This window comes from Pongo pygmaeus, chromosome 5, assembly GCF_028885625.2.
Source record: "Pongo pygmaeus isolate AG05252 chromosome 5, NHGRI_mPonPyg2-v2.0_pri, whole genome shotgun sequence".
NCBI classification, from domain to species: Eukaryota; Metazoa; Chordata; class Mammalia; order Primates; family Hominidae; genus Pongo; species Pongo pygmaeus.
The window spans coordinates 108,449,717-108,470,647 of NC_072378.2; the positions used below are offsets into that span (position 1 = coordinate 108,449,717).

Genomic DNA, 20,931 nt, shown 5'->3' on the forward strand with positions numbered 1-20,931 from the left:
ATTAAACACAGCTAAGGAGAAGCACAGTGGATCAGAAAAACTATCCAAAATGAATCATGGAGAAGTAATAAAGAAATATACAAAATAAAAGATAAAAGGGAGAGTATGACGTTTAAACTAGGTGCATTTAAAGTATCAGAAGGAGAAGAGAAAGGGAATGGAGCAGAGGCAATATACATATGTAGATATACTTGATATTGTCTGACATTTATGGAGAAAAATACTGACAACACACTAGTCATCATGCTTACATGGGGAAAAATTGCTAAAATTAAGACATGCTATAAATGGGAGCATATTAACCTGGACTGTGTCACGGGTTTTGACTGGTTTACTTTAAAGTACAGTCACCCCTCTGTATCCATGGGTAATTGGTTCCAGGACCTTCCACAGACATCAAATCTGCAGATCCTGAAGTCCCTGATATAAAGTGGAGTAGTATTTGCATATAACCCATGCACATCCTCCCATACTTTTTGTTTGTTTGTTTTTGAGACAAGGTCTCTGTCGACCAGGCTCGAGTGCAATGGTGGTGATCTCAGCTCACTGCAAACTCAGACTCTCAGGCTCAAACGATCCTCCCACCTCAGCCTCCTGAGTAGCTGCAACCACAGGCACATACCACCACACCTGGCTAACTTTGTGTATCTTTTGTAGAGATGGGGTTTCACTATGTTGCCCAAGCTGGTCTCCAACTCCTGAGCTCAAGTGATCCGCCCACCTCAGCTTCCCAAAGTGCTGGGATTACAGGCGTGAGCCACTGGGCCTGGCTTCCTTCCTTCCTTCTTTAATTATCTCCAGATTATTTATAATACCCAGTGCAATGTAAATGCTATGTAAATAGTTGTTATAATGTATTGCTTTTTAATTTGTATTGGTTTTTATGTTATATTTTTTTCCAAATATTTTGATTGGCAGTTGGTTGGATCTGCAGATGTGGAACCCACAGATATGGAGAGCCAACTGAATTGCTTTTCTTGTTTATCTTTCCTATTTATTATTCTCTTTTTTATTTTTGACTTTTTTGAACTTTTCTTTTTAGAAATATGCTTACCCATGAATTTATTGAAAACCAAAATGTCATTATTTTAAATTAGTCCTATTCTTATTGGATCTGATTTTTTTGGGAGAAAAAACTTCCTTCTTTGATAAATACATTTCATTCTTCTTTCTCATGTTTTTAAAGAAAAAAGTAATATTGCTATCTCTCGTGACCTAAATTGAGAGAGATTTCTTTGGCAATGAATAACCTCTCCTTGTTTGAATGACTTTTTTTTATTGTAGTAAAATACTATATAACATAAAATTGACCATTTTAACTAATTTTAAGTATACAGTTCAGTGGCATTAAGTACATTCATATTGTTGTGCAGTGATCAACACTGTCTACCTCTAGAACTTTTTCCTCATCCTAGACTGAATGTATTAAACAACAATTCCACATTCCCCCAATGACTGTTGTCTTGAAAGGAGATAGATAACTCTATTGAGCTTTGTTTTCTTTATGTGAATGAGCATGTAATTGTTTTAGGGATATGAGGGGAAGGAATAGTTGCTAATGTAATGGCAAATGCAGAACCTACTGACAAAGGTATGTAATTTGTAAAATAGCTGAATGGGCAAAATTCTGATTTTTCAGTTGCCATAGGCACTTCAGTGCACTTCTGATAATGATTTTCCTTGGGCATGTAGTTATTCTGATAGAAATCACATCCATGCATAACGAGTGAGCTTAATTATACATAACTACATACCTAATATAAGGTTTTACATTTTTTTACATATACTTTCTGGTTTACAAAAGATGAGACACTAAATCCTAACTGATCTCAAAAAAGTAGTGTACCCTCAGAGCATGAGAGTCTTAATGTATGAGTTTTCCTTTTTACAAAAAGACACTATATTTTGCCCTCCCCTCTCTCCCTTTTGGGGATTGTTTTCACTATTTGGTGATTCCACAGTCTCATCTGGTGCCTGCTGTGACTCCCAAGACAGACAAGTGCACAAAGGCTGATTTAGGGTCTTGGATTCCTCTTGAGAATGACATACTCAATTCATTTGTACTGAGCCCAATCATTTGAGCTCAAAATAATAAAAATAAAAGTAGCCAAGATGGTTTGAATACTAATGTATGCCCCAGGCGCTGTGCTAAACACTTTGCATATATTATTTTGTTTAATCCTTACAATTCTGTCAGATAGGAATCAAATGCCCATTTTACAAATGGGAAAACTAAGGAACAGGAAGATGATGTAACTTGCCAGTGGCACCCAGTTGATAAGTAGCAACTGAGGAGTCAGATCCAGGCCTTCCAGAGCCCTCACTCCCACCTTCTCTATTAACACGTGCTCCTGGTCTGTACTGGGCTCAACAGCAGGATTCTCTTGGAAGAGAAGCAGGTTTAAACCAACCCCACTCCACTCCCAGAAAAACCCACAGCATGCTGGAACCCTCCATGGCTGAGGTGAGTGGCTTGTCTCAGCTAAGGCCAGGCACGAGGTCTGGAGGTAGAGGCTCTCCAGCCAGGGAAGGAAAACGGGAAGGGCGGAGCTTCCCTCCTCCTGGCTGCCATTTGTTATCTGGTTGGTGAGAAGAGATGGGAGGAAGGGGCACTGTCAGCACATTTCCAAAGGACTCGGGTCATTCTTCATGCTCTTTGTCTCTGGTTTTGTGCCCATTGCCTAGGTCCCATAATTGCTGCATCCTTCTTAGAACTGCTCTCTATTTAGGGAACCACTTCTCCAGAACCTAACTGTCTGGATTTACTTGTACCTCCCCACACCTCCGTGCGAATTCTTTTTTCCTGAGCATAACTGATTTCAGCTGGTTGGTAGGAGAGTGGTAGGCTTAAGTGAATGGACAAAGGTGAGAATGACTCTCCTCCTCCTCACGGTTTCCTAATTCTCCCAGGAATATCGCCATATCAACATTTCTGAAAGAAGTTTCATACAAAGGACTTCCCAAATGAGACAGACATTTCTGGACAGGGAGGAATATTGATGGATTCTGCCAGAAACTGAGGCGGCTCAGCCACCTGTGTCCTAGAGGTCGGTCAGGGTGACCCAGGAGCTTCCAGAGGGACTTCAGAGCAGCTCCTGAGCCACTCAGTCTCTGCCTTCTCCCGACTCCAGCAGGGCCAGAAACACTCTCCCAACATTTGCTCATGGTTTGCTGCTCACAGAGTACAGTCCTCCACAGGCAGCTTAAAATGAGCAGAGGTAACATTTCCTGGGAGTGTTTCTAACCCCAAAGAATGTGTTTGCAGATCATGTTCCTAATGTTCAGGAGTTAAATTCATGTTTCAGAAACAAGCGCTTTACATCTGTAGGTGGCACTTTTGTGAATAATATTGTGGACCTTGAGTCCCATACTCTCCTCGTGTCAGGAGGCGGTGCACTGCCTCCAGTTATTCTGGAGCTCTCATCTGCTCCTGCTTATTTAAGCCCTTCAGTATTTCCTACAGAGGTTAGCAATGTTGCACTTGAATAATTGTACCTTAAATTAAACTAAAAATAATTTCTGATGATTTTCATACTGAAGCACAGTCTTTATTTCAAAATGGTGGCATAATCTTCAGCATGCCGTTATCAAATAGCTCCATTGACCAATAGTGGCAGTTTGCAGTTGAGTCATGGGAAGGATTTATTAGGACATGTTTAAAGTAATGTCATAGAAATAAAAATATGGACAGGGACCTAAAGACTACCCACTAAGGCTGTGGCTAGAGATATTATTTAACTCCCCACCACACTCTTGTCTTCTCTCTTGCCTCTTTTTTACATCACTATTAAGGCAACACAGTGTATGTTATCTGTGTCCTTAGCCTACTCTGAAAACACTGCCCTTGATTTCACCAAATAGTGAAAACAATCCCCAAAAGGGAGAGAGGGGAGGGCAAAATATAGTGTCTTTTTGTAAAAAGGAAAACTCATACATTAAGACTCTCATGCTCTGAGGGTACACTACTTTTTTTGAGCTCAGTTAGGATTTAGTGTCTCATCTTTTATAAACCAGAAAGTATATGTAAAAAAATGTAAAACCTCATATTAGGTATGTAGTTATGTATAATTAAGCTCACTCGTTATGCATGGATGTGATTTCTATCAGAATAACTACATGCCCAAGGAAAATCATTATCAGAAGTGCACTGAAGTGCCTAGGCCAATTGTCTGTGAGTAACTTGGTCAAGTTACCCAAAGCTACCACCTAGATCACACCATGACAAGAAAGAGGTGTTTTTACACTAAACCAATCCAAAGGCAACCAGAATTGGTTTATTTTTTAATTTTCTTTATTTCATTTTATCATAGCCACTTGGAGCCAGTGACTATTTGGAACTATCAAAGAATTTTGATACAATATTTTTACGAAACATTCCGCAATTTACTCTGGCAAACAGGACTCAAGGTCGAAGATTCATAACTCTCATCGATAACTTTTATGATCTCAAGGTAAGGATGTAGTACATTTTCTTAAAACTAAACACTTTGTATTGTGGAGCCAGATTGCCTGGGCTGGAAATCCTGACTTAACGTACTTCTATCACTTACTTCACCTCTTTGTGCCTCCATTCCCTCATGTGTGAATTGGGGATGATAATATTATTTACTTCTGAGGGTTGTTGTGAGGACTAAGAAGGCAAATCCATGTAAAGCATTTAAAACATTTGGCACAAGCTGAATGCTGTATAAGCACTATCAGTAGAAGCAGCAGTAGTACTATAGTAAAACTCCCATCACAGGACACACTGCTATATGAATGATTGCGTCATTCTACCAGACAGCTTATGTGCTTCATCTATCACATTCTAAAACACAATGTCTTGCATAAACTGAATGCTCAGTAAGTATTTGTTGCATGAATAAATGATTTCACTGATAGAATAATGCATGAGCAAGCCAAGTGTGATGGCTCATGCCTATCATCCCAGCACTTTGGGAGGCCAAGGGAGGATCACTTGAGACCAGACGTTCAAGACCAGCCTGGACAACATAGCAAAATCCTAGCTCTACAAAAAATAAGAAAATTAGCTGGGTGTGGTGGTGAGGGCCTGTCATCCTGCCTACTTGGGAGGCTAAGGTGGGAGGATTGCTTAAGCCCAGGAGTTCAAGGTTACAGTAGTGAGTCATGATCATGCCACTGCACTCCAGCCCTCCAGCCTGGGTGACAGAGTGAGGCCCTATCTCTCAAAAAAAAACAAAAAAAGAAGAAGAAGTAGAAGGAGAAGGAGGAGGAGGAGGGAGGAAGGAGGAAGGAAGAAGGAAGAGAAGGAGAAGGAGGAGAAGAAAACAAATGAGTGAATGACTAGAGGACCCTTCTGAATATTGAAGCTCTCTCTCTCCCTATGACCCAGAAACCCCAGTAGCTAGCATTATACCATCTTGCTGTTTATTTGTTTTTAATCCATATGTTTTAGCATGAATTGCCAAGCCACTGCCCATTCATCAAAGGCAGCATGGCCTACTGGTTCAAGAGTGGGCCCTGGGGTCAGGCTGTCTATCCTAAAGACCACCTTAATCTCTCTGAGCTTCAACTGCCTTTTCTAGAAAAAGCAGATAATAATGGTACTTATAAAGTTATTGTGAGTATTAAACGAGCATGTAAAGCACAAAGAATGTTGTCTGGCCTATGGTACACTTTCAATAAAGGTGAGCTATTAGTAGAATGTATCTGTAAATATAGATTCATAGCAAAAGTACAATTTGAAATTAGTGTTAATTTAAATATTATTTAACCATTAGATATACTTTTTTCTCCCTATCCTTTGCACAGAATTAGATAGAGCAGTGATTCTAAATTGAAGGGGCTTTGTGGGAAGAAGATAAGCAACAGAATCTGCTGGGAGAGAGAGGTGACAATTTAATGTTTCATTTGCTCATTCATTCTGTAAACTTCATCATGCCAAGCACTAGAAATTCAGCGGCAAGTGAAACTAGATGGTGCCTGCCTTCAAAGAGCTTAGATATAGATAGCCTGACATCAGAGAAATGTGAATCAGATGTCCACAGAACTCAGTGTAAAATCACCACTGTGGGATGACCTCTTAGACAAGGAGGCATATGATGCTGTGAGAGTCTAGCAGGGGAGAGTGCACTGATCTATGGGGTGGGAAATCCTCTGAGGGCCACCTGTGGCAGAACCATGTGGCCTACTTAAAAATCCAGATTCCAGAGCTCACCCATCCCCACCCCAGCAAATGAGTACCAGGCATGGGGCCAGGAACTGCATGTTCTCATGTTTCTCAGGTGCTTCTTATAAATGCTGAGAAGAGCAAGGGCTAAACTCTATGCACAGAATGAAAATGGGTAACCAGCATGGGGAGTTTGCAGCAACCACTCCGGGATGGGCCGAGTGTGAAAGGCAGCAAGTGTGGCTCTGATGCAGAAGCTGAGGGAAGCCCACCTAAGGGAGTGCTATCAAAAGCTGCTGTGCGTCCCCGCGGAGCCCACACACATGTGATCAGGGAATCTGGAGAGGCAGAAGGCTGAGGACACAAAGATGGGGATGGAGGCCCATCAGCTGTGAGTGGTGGCCTTCCACAGACTCGACTCTACAGTAATGGTGGGGAGAGCAGGGGCGGAATGAAGGGCCGGGGCCTGGAGGCTGCTGTTTTTACCGGACTAGGCTTCAAGAAGAAGACAACGGAGGGGCATGAATAGGATGGCTCATAGTGGAGGATTGAGAGACTCGTTATTTTGATATTTCAGCTAGGAATGCCTTAGAGAAAGCTTATGGCCCCCATCCCTCAGTCCTACCCCCCAACCCTACCTCACCCCCACCTTTTCACTTCTTAATTGAAGGAAAAAAGAATTCATCTGGCAATATGATAGAATATTCAAACTACCCTCCTAACATTCCCTTTAACTAAATCACACATTTAGAGATTACACTCTTTATTAAAGTGTAGTCAAAACCATTTTATTTCAAATATTGGGAGCATTAAACAGACATTATTCTAGAATGTATTCATGGAGATTTGTGAAAGAAGGATATTCCCATGTAAATAATGAAAAAGTGTCTTTGATTAAAATAACTTATAAGAGGAGGTAGAAGGCCATTTGGATATGGAAAATCTAGTGTCAAATGTCAACACATGATTTTTAAGTACTGGTGTATTATTATTTAAATAATGATTTTAAAAGATAGCTATGAATCCTGAAGACAAATTCAGGACTTTTAAAACATCAAGAAGAATATGTTTTGTATGGTGGAGCCAAGATGGCCGAATAGGAAGAGCTCCAGTCTACAGCTCCCAGCATGAGCGACGCAGAAGATGAATGATTTCTGCATTTCCAACTGAGGTACTGGGTTCATCTCACTGGGGATTGTTGGACAGTGGGTGCAGGACAGTGGGTGCAGCACACCAAGCGTGAGCCGAAGCAGGGTGAGGCATCGCCTCACCCAGGAAGCACAAGGGGTCAGGGAATTCCCTTTCCTAGCCAAGGAAAGGGGTGACAGATGGCACCTGGAAAATCGAGTCACTCCCACCCTAATACTGCGCTTTTCCAACAGTCTTAGCAAACGGCACCCCTGGAGATTATATCCCACACCTGGCTCGGAGGGTTCTACGCCCACAGAGCCTCGCTCATTGCTAGCACAGCAGTCTGAGATCAAACTGCAAGGTGGCAGCGAGGGGGGAGGGGCGCCTGCCATTGCTGAGGCTTGAGTAGGTAAACAAAGCCGCTGGGAAGCTCCAACTGGGTGGAGCCCACCGCAGCTCAAGGAGGCTTGCCTGTCTCAGTAGACTCCACCTCTGGGGACAGGGCATAGCCAAACAAAAGGCAGCAGAAACCTCTGCAGACCTAAATGTCCCTGTCTCACAGCTTTGAAGAGAGTAGTGGTTCTCCCAGCATGCAGCTTGAGATCTGAGAACGGACAGACTGCCTCCTCAAGTGGGTCCCTGACCCCTGAGTAGCCTGATTGGGAGGCACCCCCCAGTAGGGGCAGACTGACACCTCACACAGCCAGGTACTCCTCTGAGACAAAACTTCCAGAGGAACAATCAGGCAGCAACATTTGCTGTTCACCAATATCCGCTGTTCTGCAGCCTCTGCTGCTGACACCCAGGCAAACAGGGTCTGGAGTGGACCTCCAGCAAATTCCAACAGACATGCAGCTGAGGGTCCTGACTGTTAGAAGGAAAACTAACAAACAGAAAGGACATCCACAACAAAACCCTGTCTGTACGTCACCATCATCAAAGGCCAAAGGTAGATAAAACCACAAAGACGGGGAAAAAAACAGAGCAGAAAAACTGAAAATTCTAAAAATCAGAGTGCCTCTTCTCCTCCAAAGGAACGCAGCTCCTCACCAGCGATGGAACAAAGCTGGACGGAGAATGACTTTGATGAGTTGAGAGAAGAAGGCTTCAGACGATCAAACTACTCCAAGCTAAAGGAGGAAGTTCGAACCCATGGCAAAGAAGTTGAACACCTTGAAAAAAGATTAGATGAATGGCTAACTAGAATAACCAATGCAGAGAAGTCCTTAAAGGACCTGATGGAGCTGAAAACCATGGCACGAGAACTACGTGATGAATGCATAAGCCTCAGTGGCCGATTCGATCAACTGGAAGAAAGGGTATCAGTGATGGAAGATCAAATGAATGAAATGAAGTGAGAAGAGAATTTTGGAGAAAAAAGAATAAAAAGAAACGAACAAAGCCTCCAAGAAATATTGGACTATGTGAAAAGACCAAATCTGCATCTGATTGGTGTACCTGAAAGTGACGGGGAGAATGGAACCAAGTTGGAAACACTCTTCAGGATATTATCTAGGAGAACTTCCCCAGTCTAGCAAGGGAGGCCAACATTCAAATTCAGGAAATACAGAGAACGCCACAAAGATACTCCTCGAGAAGAGCAACTCCAAGACACATAATTGTCATATTCACCAAAGTTGAAATGAAGGAAAAAATGTTAAGGGCAGCCAGAGAGAAAGGTCGGGTTACTTACAAAGGGAAGCCCATCAGACTAACAGTGGATCTCTCGGCAGAAACTCTACAAGCCAGAAGAGAGTGGGGGCCAATATTCAACATTCTTAAAGAAAAGAATTTTCAACCCAGAATTTCATATCCAGCCAAACTAAGCTTCATAAGTGAAGGAGAAATAAAATACTTTACAGACAAGCAAATGCTGAGAGATTTTGTCACCACCAGGCCTGCCCTACAAGAGCTCCTGAAGGAAGCACTAAACATGGAAAGGAACAACCAGTACCAGCCACTGCAAAAACATGCCAAATTGTAAAGACCATCAAAGCTAGGAAGAAACTGCATCAACTAATGAGCAAAATAACCAGCTAACATCATAATGACAGGATCAAATTCACACATAACAATATTAACCTTAAATGTAAATGGGCTAAATGCTCCAATTAAAAGACACAGACTGGCAAATTGGATAAAGAGTCAAGACCCATCAGTGTGCTGTATTCAGGAAACCCATCTCACGTGCAGAGACACACATAGGCTCAAAATAAAAGGATGGAGGAAGATCTACCAAGCAAATGGAAAACAAAAAAAGGCAGGGGTTGCAATCCTAGTCTCTGATAAAACAGACTTTAAACCAACAAAGATCAAAAGAGACAAAGAAGGCCATTACATAATGGTAAAGGGATCATTTCAACAAGAAGAGCTAACTCTCCTAAATATATATGCACCCAATACAGAAGCACCCAGATTCATAAAGCAAGTCCTTAGAGACCTACAAAGAGACTTAGACTCCCACACAATAATAATGGGAGACTTTAACACCCCACTGTCAACATTAGACAGATCAACGAGACAGAAAGTTAACAAGGATATCCAGGAATTGAACTCAGCTCTGCACCAAGCAGACCTAATAGACATCTACAGAACTCTCCACCCCCAATCAACAGAATATACATTCTTTTCAGCACCACACCACACCTATTCCAAAATTGACCACATAGTTGGAAGTAAAGCACTCCTCAGCAAATGTCAAAGAACAGAAATTATAACAAACTGTCTCTCAGACCACAGTGCAATCAAACTAGAACTCAGGATTAAGAAACTCACTCAAAACCACTCAACTACATGGAAACTGAACAACCTGCTCCTGAATGAACTACTGGGTACATAACAAAATGAAGGCAGAAATAAAGATGTTCTTTGAAACCAATGAGAACAAAGACACAACATACCAGAATCTCTGGGACACATTCAAAGCAGTATGTAGAGGGAAATTCATAGGACTAAATGCCCACAAGAGAAAGCAGGAAAGATCTAAAATTGACACCCTAACATCACAGTTAAAAGAACTAGAGAAGCAAGAGCAAACACATTCAAAAGCTAGCAGAAGGCAAGAAATAACTAAGATCAGAATAGAACTGAAGGAAATAGAGACACAAAAATCCCTTCAAAAAATCCATGAATCCAGGAGCTGGTTTTTTGAAAAGATCAACAAAATTGATAGACTGCTAGCAAGACTAATAAAGAAGAAAAGAGAGAAGAGTGAAATAGACAAAATAAAAAATGATAAAGGGGATCTCACCACCGATCCCACAGAAATACGAACTACCATCAGAGAATACTATGAACACCTCTACGCAAATAAACTAGAAAATCTAGAAGAAATGGATAAATTCCTCGACACATACACCCTCCCAAGACTAAACCAGGAAGAAGTTGAATCTCTGAATAGACCAATAACAGGCTCTGAAATTGAGGCAAAAATTAATAGCTTACCAACCAAAAAAAGTCCAGGACCAGATGGATTCACAGCCGAATTCTTCCAGAGGTACAAAGAGGAGCTAGTACCATTCCTTCTGAAACTATTCCAATCAATAGAAAAGGAGGGAATCTTCCCTAACTCATTTTATGAGGCCAGCATCATCCTGATACCAAAGCCTGGCAGAGACACAACCAAAAAAGAGAATTTTAGACCAATATCCCTGATGAATATCGATGTAAAAATCCTCAATATAATACTGGAAAACCGAATCCAGCAGCCCATCAAAAATCTTATCCACCATGATCAAGTGGGCTTCATTCCTGGGATGCAAGGCTGGTTCAACATATGCAAATCAATAAACGTAATCCAGCATATAAACAGAACCAAAGACAAAAACCACATGATTATCTCAATAGATGCAGAAAAGGCCTTTGACAAAATTCAACAGCCCTTCATGCTAAAAACTCTCAATAAATTAGGTATTGATGGGACGTATCTCAAAATAATAAGAGCTATTTATGACAAACCCACAGCCAATATCATACTGAATGGGCAAAAACTGGAAGCATTCCCTTTGAAAACTGGCAAAAGACAGGGATGCCCTCTCTCACCACTTCTATTCAACATAGTGTTGGAAGTTCTGGCCAGGGCAATCAGGCAGGAGAAGGAAATAAAGGGTATTCAATTAGGAAAAGAGGAAGTCAAATTGTCCCTGTTTGCAGATGACATGATTGTATATCTAGAAAACCCCATTGTCTCAGCCCAAAATCTCCTTAAGCTGATAAGCAACTTCAGCAAAGTCTCAGGATACAAAATCAATATGCAAAAATCACAAGCATTCTTATACACCAATAACAGACAAACAGAGAGCCAAATCATGAGTGAACTCCCATTCACAATTGCTTCAAAGAGAATAAAATACCTAGGAATCCAACTTATAAGGGATGCGAAGGACCTCTTCAAGGAGAACTACAAACCACTGCTCAAGGAAATAAAAGAGGATACAAGCAAATGGAAGAACATTCCATGCTCATGGGTAGGAAGAATCAATATCATGAAAATGGCCATACTGCCCAAGGTAATTTATAGATTCAATGCCATCCCCATCAAGCTACCAATGACTTTCTTCACAGAATTGGAAAAAACTACTTTAAAGTTCATATGGAACCAAAAAAGAGCCCACATTGCCAAGACAATCTTAAGCCAAAAGAACAAAGCTGGAGGCATCACGCTACCTGACTTCAAACTATACTACAAGGCTACAGTAACCAAAACAGCATGGTACTGGTACCAAAACAGAGATATAGACCAATGGAACAGAACAGAGCCCTCAGAAATAATGCCACTTATCTACAACTATCTGATCTTTGACAAACCTGAGAAAAACAAGCAATGGGGAAAGGATTCCCTATTTTATAAATGGTGCTGGGAAAACTGGCTAGCCATATGTAGAAAGCTGAAACTGGATCGTTTCCTTACAACTTATACAAAAATTAATTCAAGATGGATTAAAGACTTAACATGTTAGACCTAAAACCATAAAAACCCTAGAAGAAAACCTAGGCAATACCATTCAGGACATAGGCATGGGCAAGGACTTCGTGTCTAAAACACCAAAAGCAATGGCAACAAAAGCCAAAATTGACAAATGGGATCTAATTAAACTAAAAAGCTTCTGCACAGCAAAAGAAACTACCATCAGAGTGAACAGGCAACCTACAGAATGGGAGAAAATTTTTGCAATCTACTTATCTGACAAAGGGCTAATATCCAGAATCTACAATGAATTCAAATAAGTTTACAAGAAAAAAACAACCCCATCAAAAAGTGGGTGAAGGATATGAACAGACACTTCTTAAAAGAAGACATTTATGCAGCCAAAAGACACATGAAAAAATGCTCATCATCACTGGCCATCAGAGAAATGCAAATCAAAACCACAATGAGATACCATCTCACACCAGTTAGAATGGCAATCATTAAAAAGTCAGGAAACAACAGGTGCTGGAGAGGATGTGGAGAAATAGGAACACTTTTACACTGTTGGTGGGACTGTAAACTAGTTCAACCCTTGTGGAAGTCAGTGTGGCAATTCCTCAGGGATCTAGAACTAGAAATACCATTTGACCCAGCCATCCCATTACTGGGTATATACCCAAAGGATTATAAATCATGCTGCTATAAAGACACATGCACACGTTATGTTTATTGCAGCACTATTCACAATAGCAAAGACTTGGAACCAACCCAAATGTCCAACAATGATAGAGTGGATTAAGAAAGTGTGGCCCACCAACAGTGTAAAAGTGTTCCTATTTCTCCACATCCTCTCCAGCACCTGTTGTTTCCTGACTTTTTAATGATTGCCATTCTAACTGGTGTGAGATGGTATCTCATTGTGGTTTTGATTTGCATTTCTCTGATGGCCAGTGATGGTGAGCATTTTTTCATGTGTTTTTTGGCTGCATAAATGTCTTCTTTTGAGAAGTGTCTGTTCATGTCCTTCGCCCACTTTTTGATGGGGTTGTTTGTTTTTTTCTTGTAAATTTGTTGGAGTTCATTGTAGATTCTGGATATTAGCCCTTTGTCAGATGAGTAGGTTGCGAAAATTTTCTCCCATTTTGTAGGTTGCCTGTTCACTCTGATGGTAGTTTCCTTTGCTGTGCAGAAGCTCTTTAGTTTAATTAGATCCCATTTGTCAATTTTGGCTTTTGTTGCCATTGCTTTTGGTGTTTTAGACATGAAGTCCTTGCCCATGCCTATGTCCTGAATGGTAATGCCTAGGTTTTCTTCTAGGGTTTTTATGGTTTTAGGTCTAACATTTAAGTCTTTAATCCATCTTGAATTGATTTTTGTATAAGGTGTAAGGAAGGGATCCAGTTTCAGCTTTCTACATATGGCTAGCCAGTTTTCCCAGCACCATTTATTAAATAGGGAATCCTTTCCCCATTTCTTGTTTTTGTCAGGTTTGTCAAAGATCAGATACTTGCCAGTGTGGCGATTCCTCAGGGATCTAGAACTAGAAATTCCATTCGACCCAGCCATCCCATTACTGGGTATATACCCAAAGGACTATAAATCATGCTGCTATAAAGACACATGCACACGTATGTTTATTGCTGCATTATTCACAATAGCAAAGACTTGGAACCAACCCAAATGTCCAGCAATGATAGACTGGATTAAGAAAATGTGGCACATATACACCATGGAATACTATGCAGCCATAAAAAATGATGAGTTCACGTCCTTTGTAGGGACATGGATGAAACTGGAAATCATCATTCTCAGTAAACTATCGCAAGAACAAAAAACCAAACACCGCATATTCTCACTGATAGGTGGGAATTGAACAATGAGAACACATGGACACAGGAAGGGGAACATCACACTTTGGGGACTGTTGTGGGGTGGGGGGAGGGGGGAGGGATAGCATTGGGAGATATACCTAATGCTAGATGACAAGTTGGTGGGTGCAGCGCACCAGCATGGCACATGTATACATATGTAACTTACCTGCACATTGCGCACATGTACCATAAAACCTAAAGTATAATAATAATAATAATAAAAGGAAAAAAAAAAAAAAGAAAGTGTGGCACATATACACCATGGAATACTATGCAGCCATAAAAAATGAGTTCATGTCCTTTGTAGGGACATGGATGAAGCTGGAAACCATCATTCTCAGCAAACTATGGCAAGGACAAAAAACCAAACACCGCATGTTCTCACTCATAGGTGGGAATTGAACAATGAGAACACATGGACACAGGAAGGGGAGCATCACACACCGGGGCCTGTTGTGGGGTGGGGGGAGGGGGGAGGGATAGCATTAGGAGATATACCTAATGTTAAATGATGAGTTAATGGGTGCAGCACACCAACATGGCACATATATACATATGTAACAAAATACCATGGACTGGGTATTTTGTTATAGCACCACATACTGACTAAGATGATTACACTGTGATGTTGACATTTATACCTGGCTGTTTGGAGCTGGTCTGTGCACCTAAGACGCTCCCCAAAGACACCGTAAAGAGGTTAGTTACCCTTTTGCTGCACAGCAGACTGCTAAGTTCAGTGCATTGCTATTCTAATTAGGCCAGTGAGTGTCCAGAACCTACATTTATTATCTTAGCATCCTGCTAGGACCTTCTTCAAAAAGACTAAGATTTACATTAGTATCTCTTGATTACATAAGTATTTGAATGAGTATTCATATGTGATCATATATTGGAAAGAGCTTTTATTTTTTTTGTATCCACTAGTTTAAATACAAAACATATTTTTTTTATTATTATACTTTAAGTTTTAGGGTACATATATAAAAGCTGTTTCCAATATATGATCACATATGAATACTCATTCAGATACTTATGTAATCAAGAGATATTAATGTAAATCTTAGTCTTTTTGAAGAAGGTCCTAGCAGGATGCTAAGATAATAAATGTAGGTTCTGGACACTCACTGGCCTAATTAGAATAGCAATGCACTGAACTTAGCAGTCTCCTGTGCAGCAAAAGGGTAACTAACCTCTTTACGGTGTCTTTGGGGAGCGTCTTAGGGGCACAGACCAGCTCCAAACAGCCAGGTATAAATGTCAACATCACAGTGTAATCATCTTAGTCAGTATGTGGTGCTATAACAAAATACCATGGACTGGGTAATTTATAAATAATAGGAATTTATTTCTTCCAGTTCTGGTAGGTCTGAGATCAAGGTGCCAGCAGGTTTGGGTGTTTGGTGAGGGCTACTGTCTGCTTTGTTGCCACCAGAGGGCACAAATGTTGTGTTCTCGCATGGTGGAAGGAATGGAAGGCAAAAAGTGGTGAACTCCCTCCATCAAATCCTGTATAAGGGCACCGAGTCCCACGCATGAAGGCAGAGCCTCATGACTCAATCGTATCCTAGAGGCCACACCTCTTAATCCTGTTGCATTGTGGAGTAAGTTTCAGCATGAATTTTGGATGGGACAAAAACATTCAAACCAGAGCAGTAATGGCAAAAGCATTGGACTAAGAACTGAAGATCTGGGCTGACATCTTGAGCTGAGTCCTTTCCAGCCCTGAAGTCTCCCAATAAACCTTTGTGCCCTACTTCACAGGGTGGTATGAGTTGTGTGGAAATATTCTGAAAACTACTATGCAGTTTTAAAACACTGCTTTAAAGAGATAAACAATTAGGAAAAAAAAAATATGGACGTCTTAAAAGCAAAGATCCAAGCTCCTGTATGTGAAAAACAGACTTTTATTTTGAGATTTTTCTTACCTTCAGCTTGTGAAATATAAAGAGTAACACATTTACTCATTTTCTTCTATTTCAGGTGCGTATAATTTGCTCTGCGTCGACTCCTATATCAAGCTTATTTTTGCATCAACATCATGACAGTGAGTTGGAGCAAAGCAGAATACTGATGGATGATTTGGGGCTGAGCCAGGTAGGTGACATTAACATAATCTCTTTTTATTATAAAATAGCTTAATTGTTTTTGGTTTGATGCATGGCTACATTTTGAAGAAGAAATGCAGTGTATAGTTAACCATTGATTGGCTGCTTCTTCTATAAGCTCGTGTAGCAAATTTATCATTCTCAATATCACTAAATATAGAAAATTATAAACTTACAGTGGAAGGAACCTTAGTGGTCATGTAGTTCAGTGCTCCATTTTTGCATGTGAGAAAAATGAAGCCCACAGAGGTGGACTAAGGTGCCCACAGTCACACCGCTGAATAATGGCAGGCCAGAGCTGGATGCCAAGCCACCTGTGACTGGTTCTGGGCTTGCTCTGCTATACCATGCTGACGTTTCTGGATATCTTTCTAAATGATTGCTGGATTTGTAGAGTGCATGATACAGTATCCAAGCATGTAGCCTGGCTAGTCCAGGACCATGGAGTGCCTAGCAAGGCCCCGGGCTTGAAAAGAAATCCCTAACTAATCTCCCAACCTCCATTCTGCAAACATTTATGGAGTACCTGTGGGTGCCAGGCTCTGGAGACACTCTGTAGGGAACAAACAGATGCTAGCCCAGTTCTCCTGGAGCTTGGAGTCTGGTAATTCACCCCAGGCCAACCAAAAGTGACTTTGCATTTTCTTCTTCTATAAGAATGTTACAGGATGTGTTTCTCAACTATCGACAACTGAAAAATTAGTCAAAAGTTTACAACTATCAACACTCACCCCATAAGGGGAGCCCAATTCTTCCAGCCCCACAGGTGAAAGACCGTCTGGAACAAGGAAACAATTCCTTATCAACCTGAGTAGAAATGAGGCATTTTCAGGAGTTTGGGAGAACGAGGCCAATTTAAAAAGTGAACTTTCCAATATGATGACTTAAACCTGTGTATGTCTTAGTCTGCTATAACAAAACACCATGAACTGGGTAGCTTACAGACAACAGAAATTTATTTCTAACAGTTCTGGAGGCTAGGAAGTCCAAGATCAGGGTGCCAGATTTGGCATCGGATGAAGGCCCACTTCCTAGTTCATCAGCCTCTGTCTTTTTTGTATAAACCTCACATGGTGGAAGGGGTGAGGGATCTCTCTGGGGCATCTTTTATAAAGGCATTAATCCCATTCATGAGGGCTCCACCCATAAGACCTAATCATCTCCCAAAGGGACAAAAACATTCAGTAGCCTCCAATACCATCACCTTATGGGTTAGGATTTCAGCATATGAATTTTGGATGTACATAAACATTCAGATCTAAGCTAGAACAGTTTCATCCTGAAACCATCCCCCTGCCCCTGGTCCATGGAAAAATTGTCTTCCACGAAACTGGTCCCTGGTGCCAAAAGGTTGGTAAAGTTTACATCATTGGCTCTTAAAACTTTTTTCCCCTAGGCTGATGCAATGGGTCATTCCTATAATCCTAGCACTTTGGGAGGCCGAGGTGGGCAGACTGCTTTGAGCTCAGGAGTTCCAGACCAGCCTGGGCAACATGGTGAAACACCATTTCTACAAAAAATAAAAATAAAAATAAAAAAATTAGCCGGGTGTGGTGGCACACACCTGTAATCCTAGCTACTGGGGAGGCTGAGGCAGGAAGATCACTTGAACCCAAAAGGCAGAGGTTGCAGTGAGCCAAGATGGCACCACTGCACTCCAGGCTGGGTGACAGAGTGAGACCCTGTCTCAAATTCCTCGAGGATCAAGAAAAAATAAGCTCAGCAGATAGAGCCAATCATATATGAAGAAATCAGGGAATGTGATCTCAGGGTCTTGAAGGTTCACAAATGGATCAGTGGAGAAGATGGACTTAGGAATCTAGAATTTTTCTCTGAAAAAGCATACTAGCAAACCCCTAAGGAAAGAGAAAAATTCCAAGCCCACTTAGTGGCCATGAGTCTGTGTTGGTGTCACCAGTCTGGGGTTACCAGCCTCACAGAGACAGGGCTTCCCAACTTGGTCCTAGATGGTGGGATCAATTGTCCCAGCAGCTGAAGACTAAAAACAGCCCTGGCTTTCAGCCCTGGCTTTTAGATCCCAGGCACATTCTCCAGAACCCAGACCCACTGTTCATTTGCATTTGCTCTCCTTTAGTCATTGGTTGAATTGGAAAAGGCTCTCCAGAGGTTTGTCCTTAGGGCCTCCCCCTTAGGCACTGGTACCCTGTCTGGAGGCCTACACCAGCCTCTTTCTGGCTTCTCAGAACTACTGGGGTTTTTTTTGCCATTACTTATTTCTGGTGTGCACTTTTGGAGAAAGTTTTCCCTTTTAAGTTTTCTCTCTGATAATTTGATGTGTTTACTGCCTATCAGTTTAAATTGGTTGACTCTCTAGTCTCATTTAAGGGATTGTATATGAAAAAAAAGTTATAAAAAAAGGCATAATCTAAACCGGTAAGCCTAAAAAGTTTTTTTAAACCTATACTTAGGTTCTGTAAATTTTCATTTGTGATAGCTTTAATTTAATTTCTTTGTTTTATAACCAGGATTCAGCAGAAGGACTCTCCATGTTTACCGGAGAAGAGGAAATCTTTGCATTTCAGCGCACGATTTCCCGACTCACGGAAATGCAGACTGAACAGTACTGGAACGAAAGAGACAGAACCAAGAAGTAACTGTCACTTTTGCATAAATAAAACTCTAGACAAATGGTTAACGCAGGCAGAACTCCTTATTGTGGGACTTGAAGGAATCATTTTCTCATCATTAATTATGCACTTTGTCCTCCGGACCATTTTAATCTAAAATTGCTGTCAAGGATCTAGTGGATTAGTAAGTTAAACACTTAACATTTTTTAGGTCTGCTTTTTCTTATTTGGCCTTATTTCTGCACCATGAAATTAAAATCATCTCATTCCTGAAGATGAATGTAGGACCAGACATTTTAGCTTCACATTAAACCACCTGAATGGACCTTGAATGTACAAGTAAGACATCTGGACTGCATGGTGGGGGCACGTTAGAAATACGTCTTTTATAACGGGGGAAGAATGCCTATGTTTCAGTTCAAAACAAAGACAGTTTTCCAATCTGATATAAACTAAAAGGGATAATATTTTAGAATATGGGCTTATATGTGGTTTTTTTTTTTTTTTTTTGGTTATGAATTACAGTAAATCTCCCAGGCCTTCAGATTTCTACATAATGGAAGAATATGTTTTTTTTGTTGTTGTTTTTTTGTTTTCTTGTTTTGTTTGTTTGTTTTTTCATTATTATTATTATTATTATTATTATACTTTAGGTTTTATGGTACATGTGCACAATGTGCAGGTAAGTTACATATGTATACATGTGCCATGCTGGTGCGCTGCACCCACCAACTCGTCATCTAGCATTAGGTATATCTCCCAATGCTATCCCTCCCCCCTCCCCCCACCCCACAACAGTCCCCGAAGTGTGATGTTCCCCTTCCTGTGTCCATGTGTTCTCATTGTTCAATTCCCACCTATGAGTGAGAATATGCGGTGTTTGGTTTTTTGTTCTTGCGATAGTTTACTGAGAATGATGATTTCCAATTTCATCCATGTCCCTACAAAGGACATGAACTCATCATTTTTTATGGCTGCATAGTATTCCATGGTGTATATGTGCCACATTTTCTTAATCCAATCTATCATTGTTGGACATTTGGGTTGGTTCCAAGTCTTTGCTATTGTGAATAGTGCCACAATAAACATACGTGTGCATGTGTCTTTATAGCAGCATGATTTATAGTCCTTTGGGTATATACCCAGTAATGGGATGGCTGGGTCGAATGGAATTTCTAGTTCTAGATCCCTGAGGAATTGCCACACTGACTTCCACAAGGGTTGAACTAGTTTACAGTCCCACCAACAGTGTAAAAGTGTTCCTATTTCTCCACATCCTCTCCAGCACCTGTTGTTTCCTGACTTTTTAATGATTGCCATTCTAACTGGTGTGAGATGGTATCTCATTGTGGTTTTGATTTGCATTTCTCTGATGGCCAGTGATGGTGAGCATTTTTTCATGTGTTTTTTGGCTGCATAAATGTCTTCTTTTGAGAAGTGTCTGTTCATGCCCTTCGCCCACTTTTTGATGGGGTTGTTTGTTTTTTTCTTGTAAATTTGTTGGAGTTCATTGTAGATTCTGGATATTAGCCCTTTGTCAGATGAGTAGGTTGCGAAAATTTTCTCCCATTTTGTAGGTTGCCTGTTCACTCTGATGGTAGTTTCCTTTGCTGTGCAGAAGCTCTTTAGTTTAATTAGATCCCATTTGTCAATTTTGGCTTTTGTTGCCATTGCTTTTGGTGTTTTAGACATGAAGTCCTTGCCCATGCCTATGTCCTGAATGGTAATGCCTAGGTTTTCTTCTAGGGTTTTTATGGTTTTAGGTCTAACATGTAAGTCTTTAATCCATCTTGAATTGATTTTTGTATAAGGTGTAAGGAAGGGATCCAGTTTCAGCTTTCTACATATGGCTAGCCAGTTTTCCCAGCACCATTTATTAAATAGGGAATCCTTTCCCCATTTCTTGTTTTTGTCAGGTTTGTCAAAGATCAGATACTTGTAGATATGTGGCATTATTTCTGAGGGCTCTGTTCTGTTCCATTGATCTATATCTCTGTTTTGGTACCAGTACCATGCTGTTTTGGTTACTGTAGCCTTGTAGTATAGTTTGAAGTCAGGTAGTGTGATGCCTCCAGCTTTGTTCTTTTGGCTTAGGATTGACTTGGCAATGCGGGCTCTTTTTTGGTTCCATATGAACTTTAAAGTGGTTTTTTCCAATTCTGTGAAGAAAGTCATTGGTAGCTTGATGGGGATG

At 40.8% G+C, this 20,931-nt stretch overlaps 1 protein-coding gene across 4 annotated transcripts in view; it reads left to right on the plus strand.

The window, feature by feature from the left end:
* The window catches only part of AFG1L (AFG1 like ATPase), a 235,885-nt gene extending 217,080 nt beyond the window's left edge, over nucleotides 1-18,805 (plus strand). For all 4 annotated transcript variants that reach the window (XM_054490002.2, XM_063667056.1, XM_054490003.2 and 1 more), the window contains 3 exons: nucleotides 4,311-4,451; nucleotides 16,025-16,138; nucleotides 18,636-18,805. In XM_054490002.2, coding sequence (XP_054345977.1) covers nucleotides 4,311-4,451; nucleotides 16,025-16,138; nucleotides 18,636-18,764 — 384 coding nt within the window. In that variant the 3' untranslated portion in view covers nucleotides 18,765-18,805. The remainder of the gene's footprint in view (nucleotides 1-4,310; nucleotides 4,452-16,024; nucleotides 16,139-18,635) is intronic.
* The last annotated feature ends 2,126 nt before the right edge of the window (nucleotides 18,806-20,931 follow it).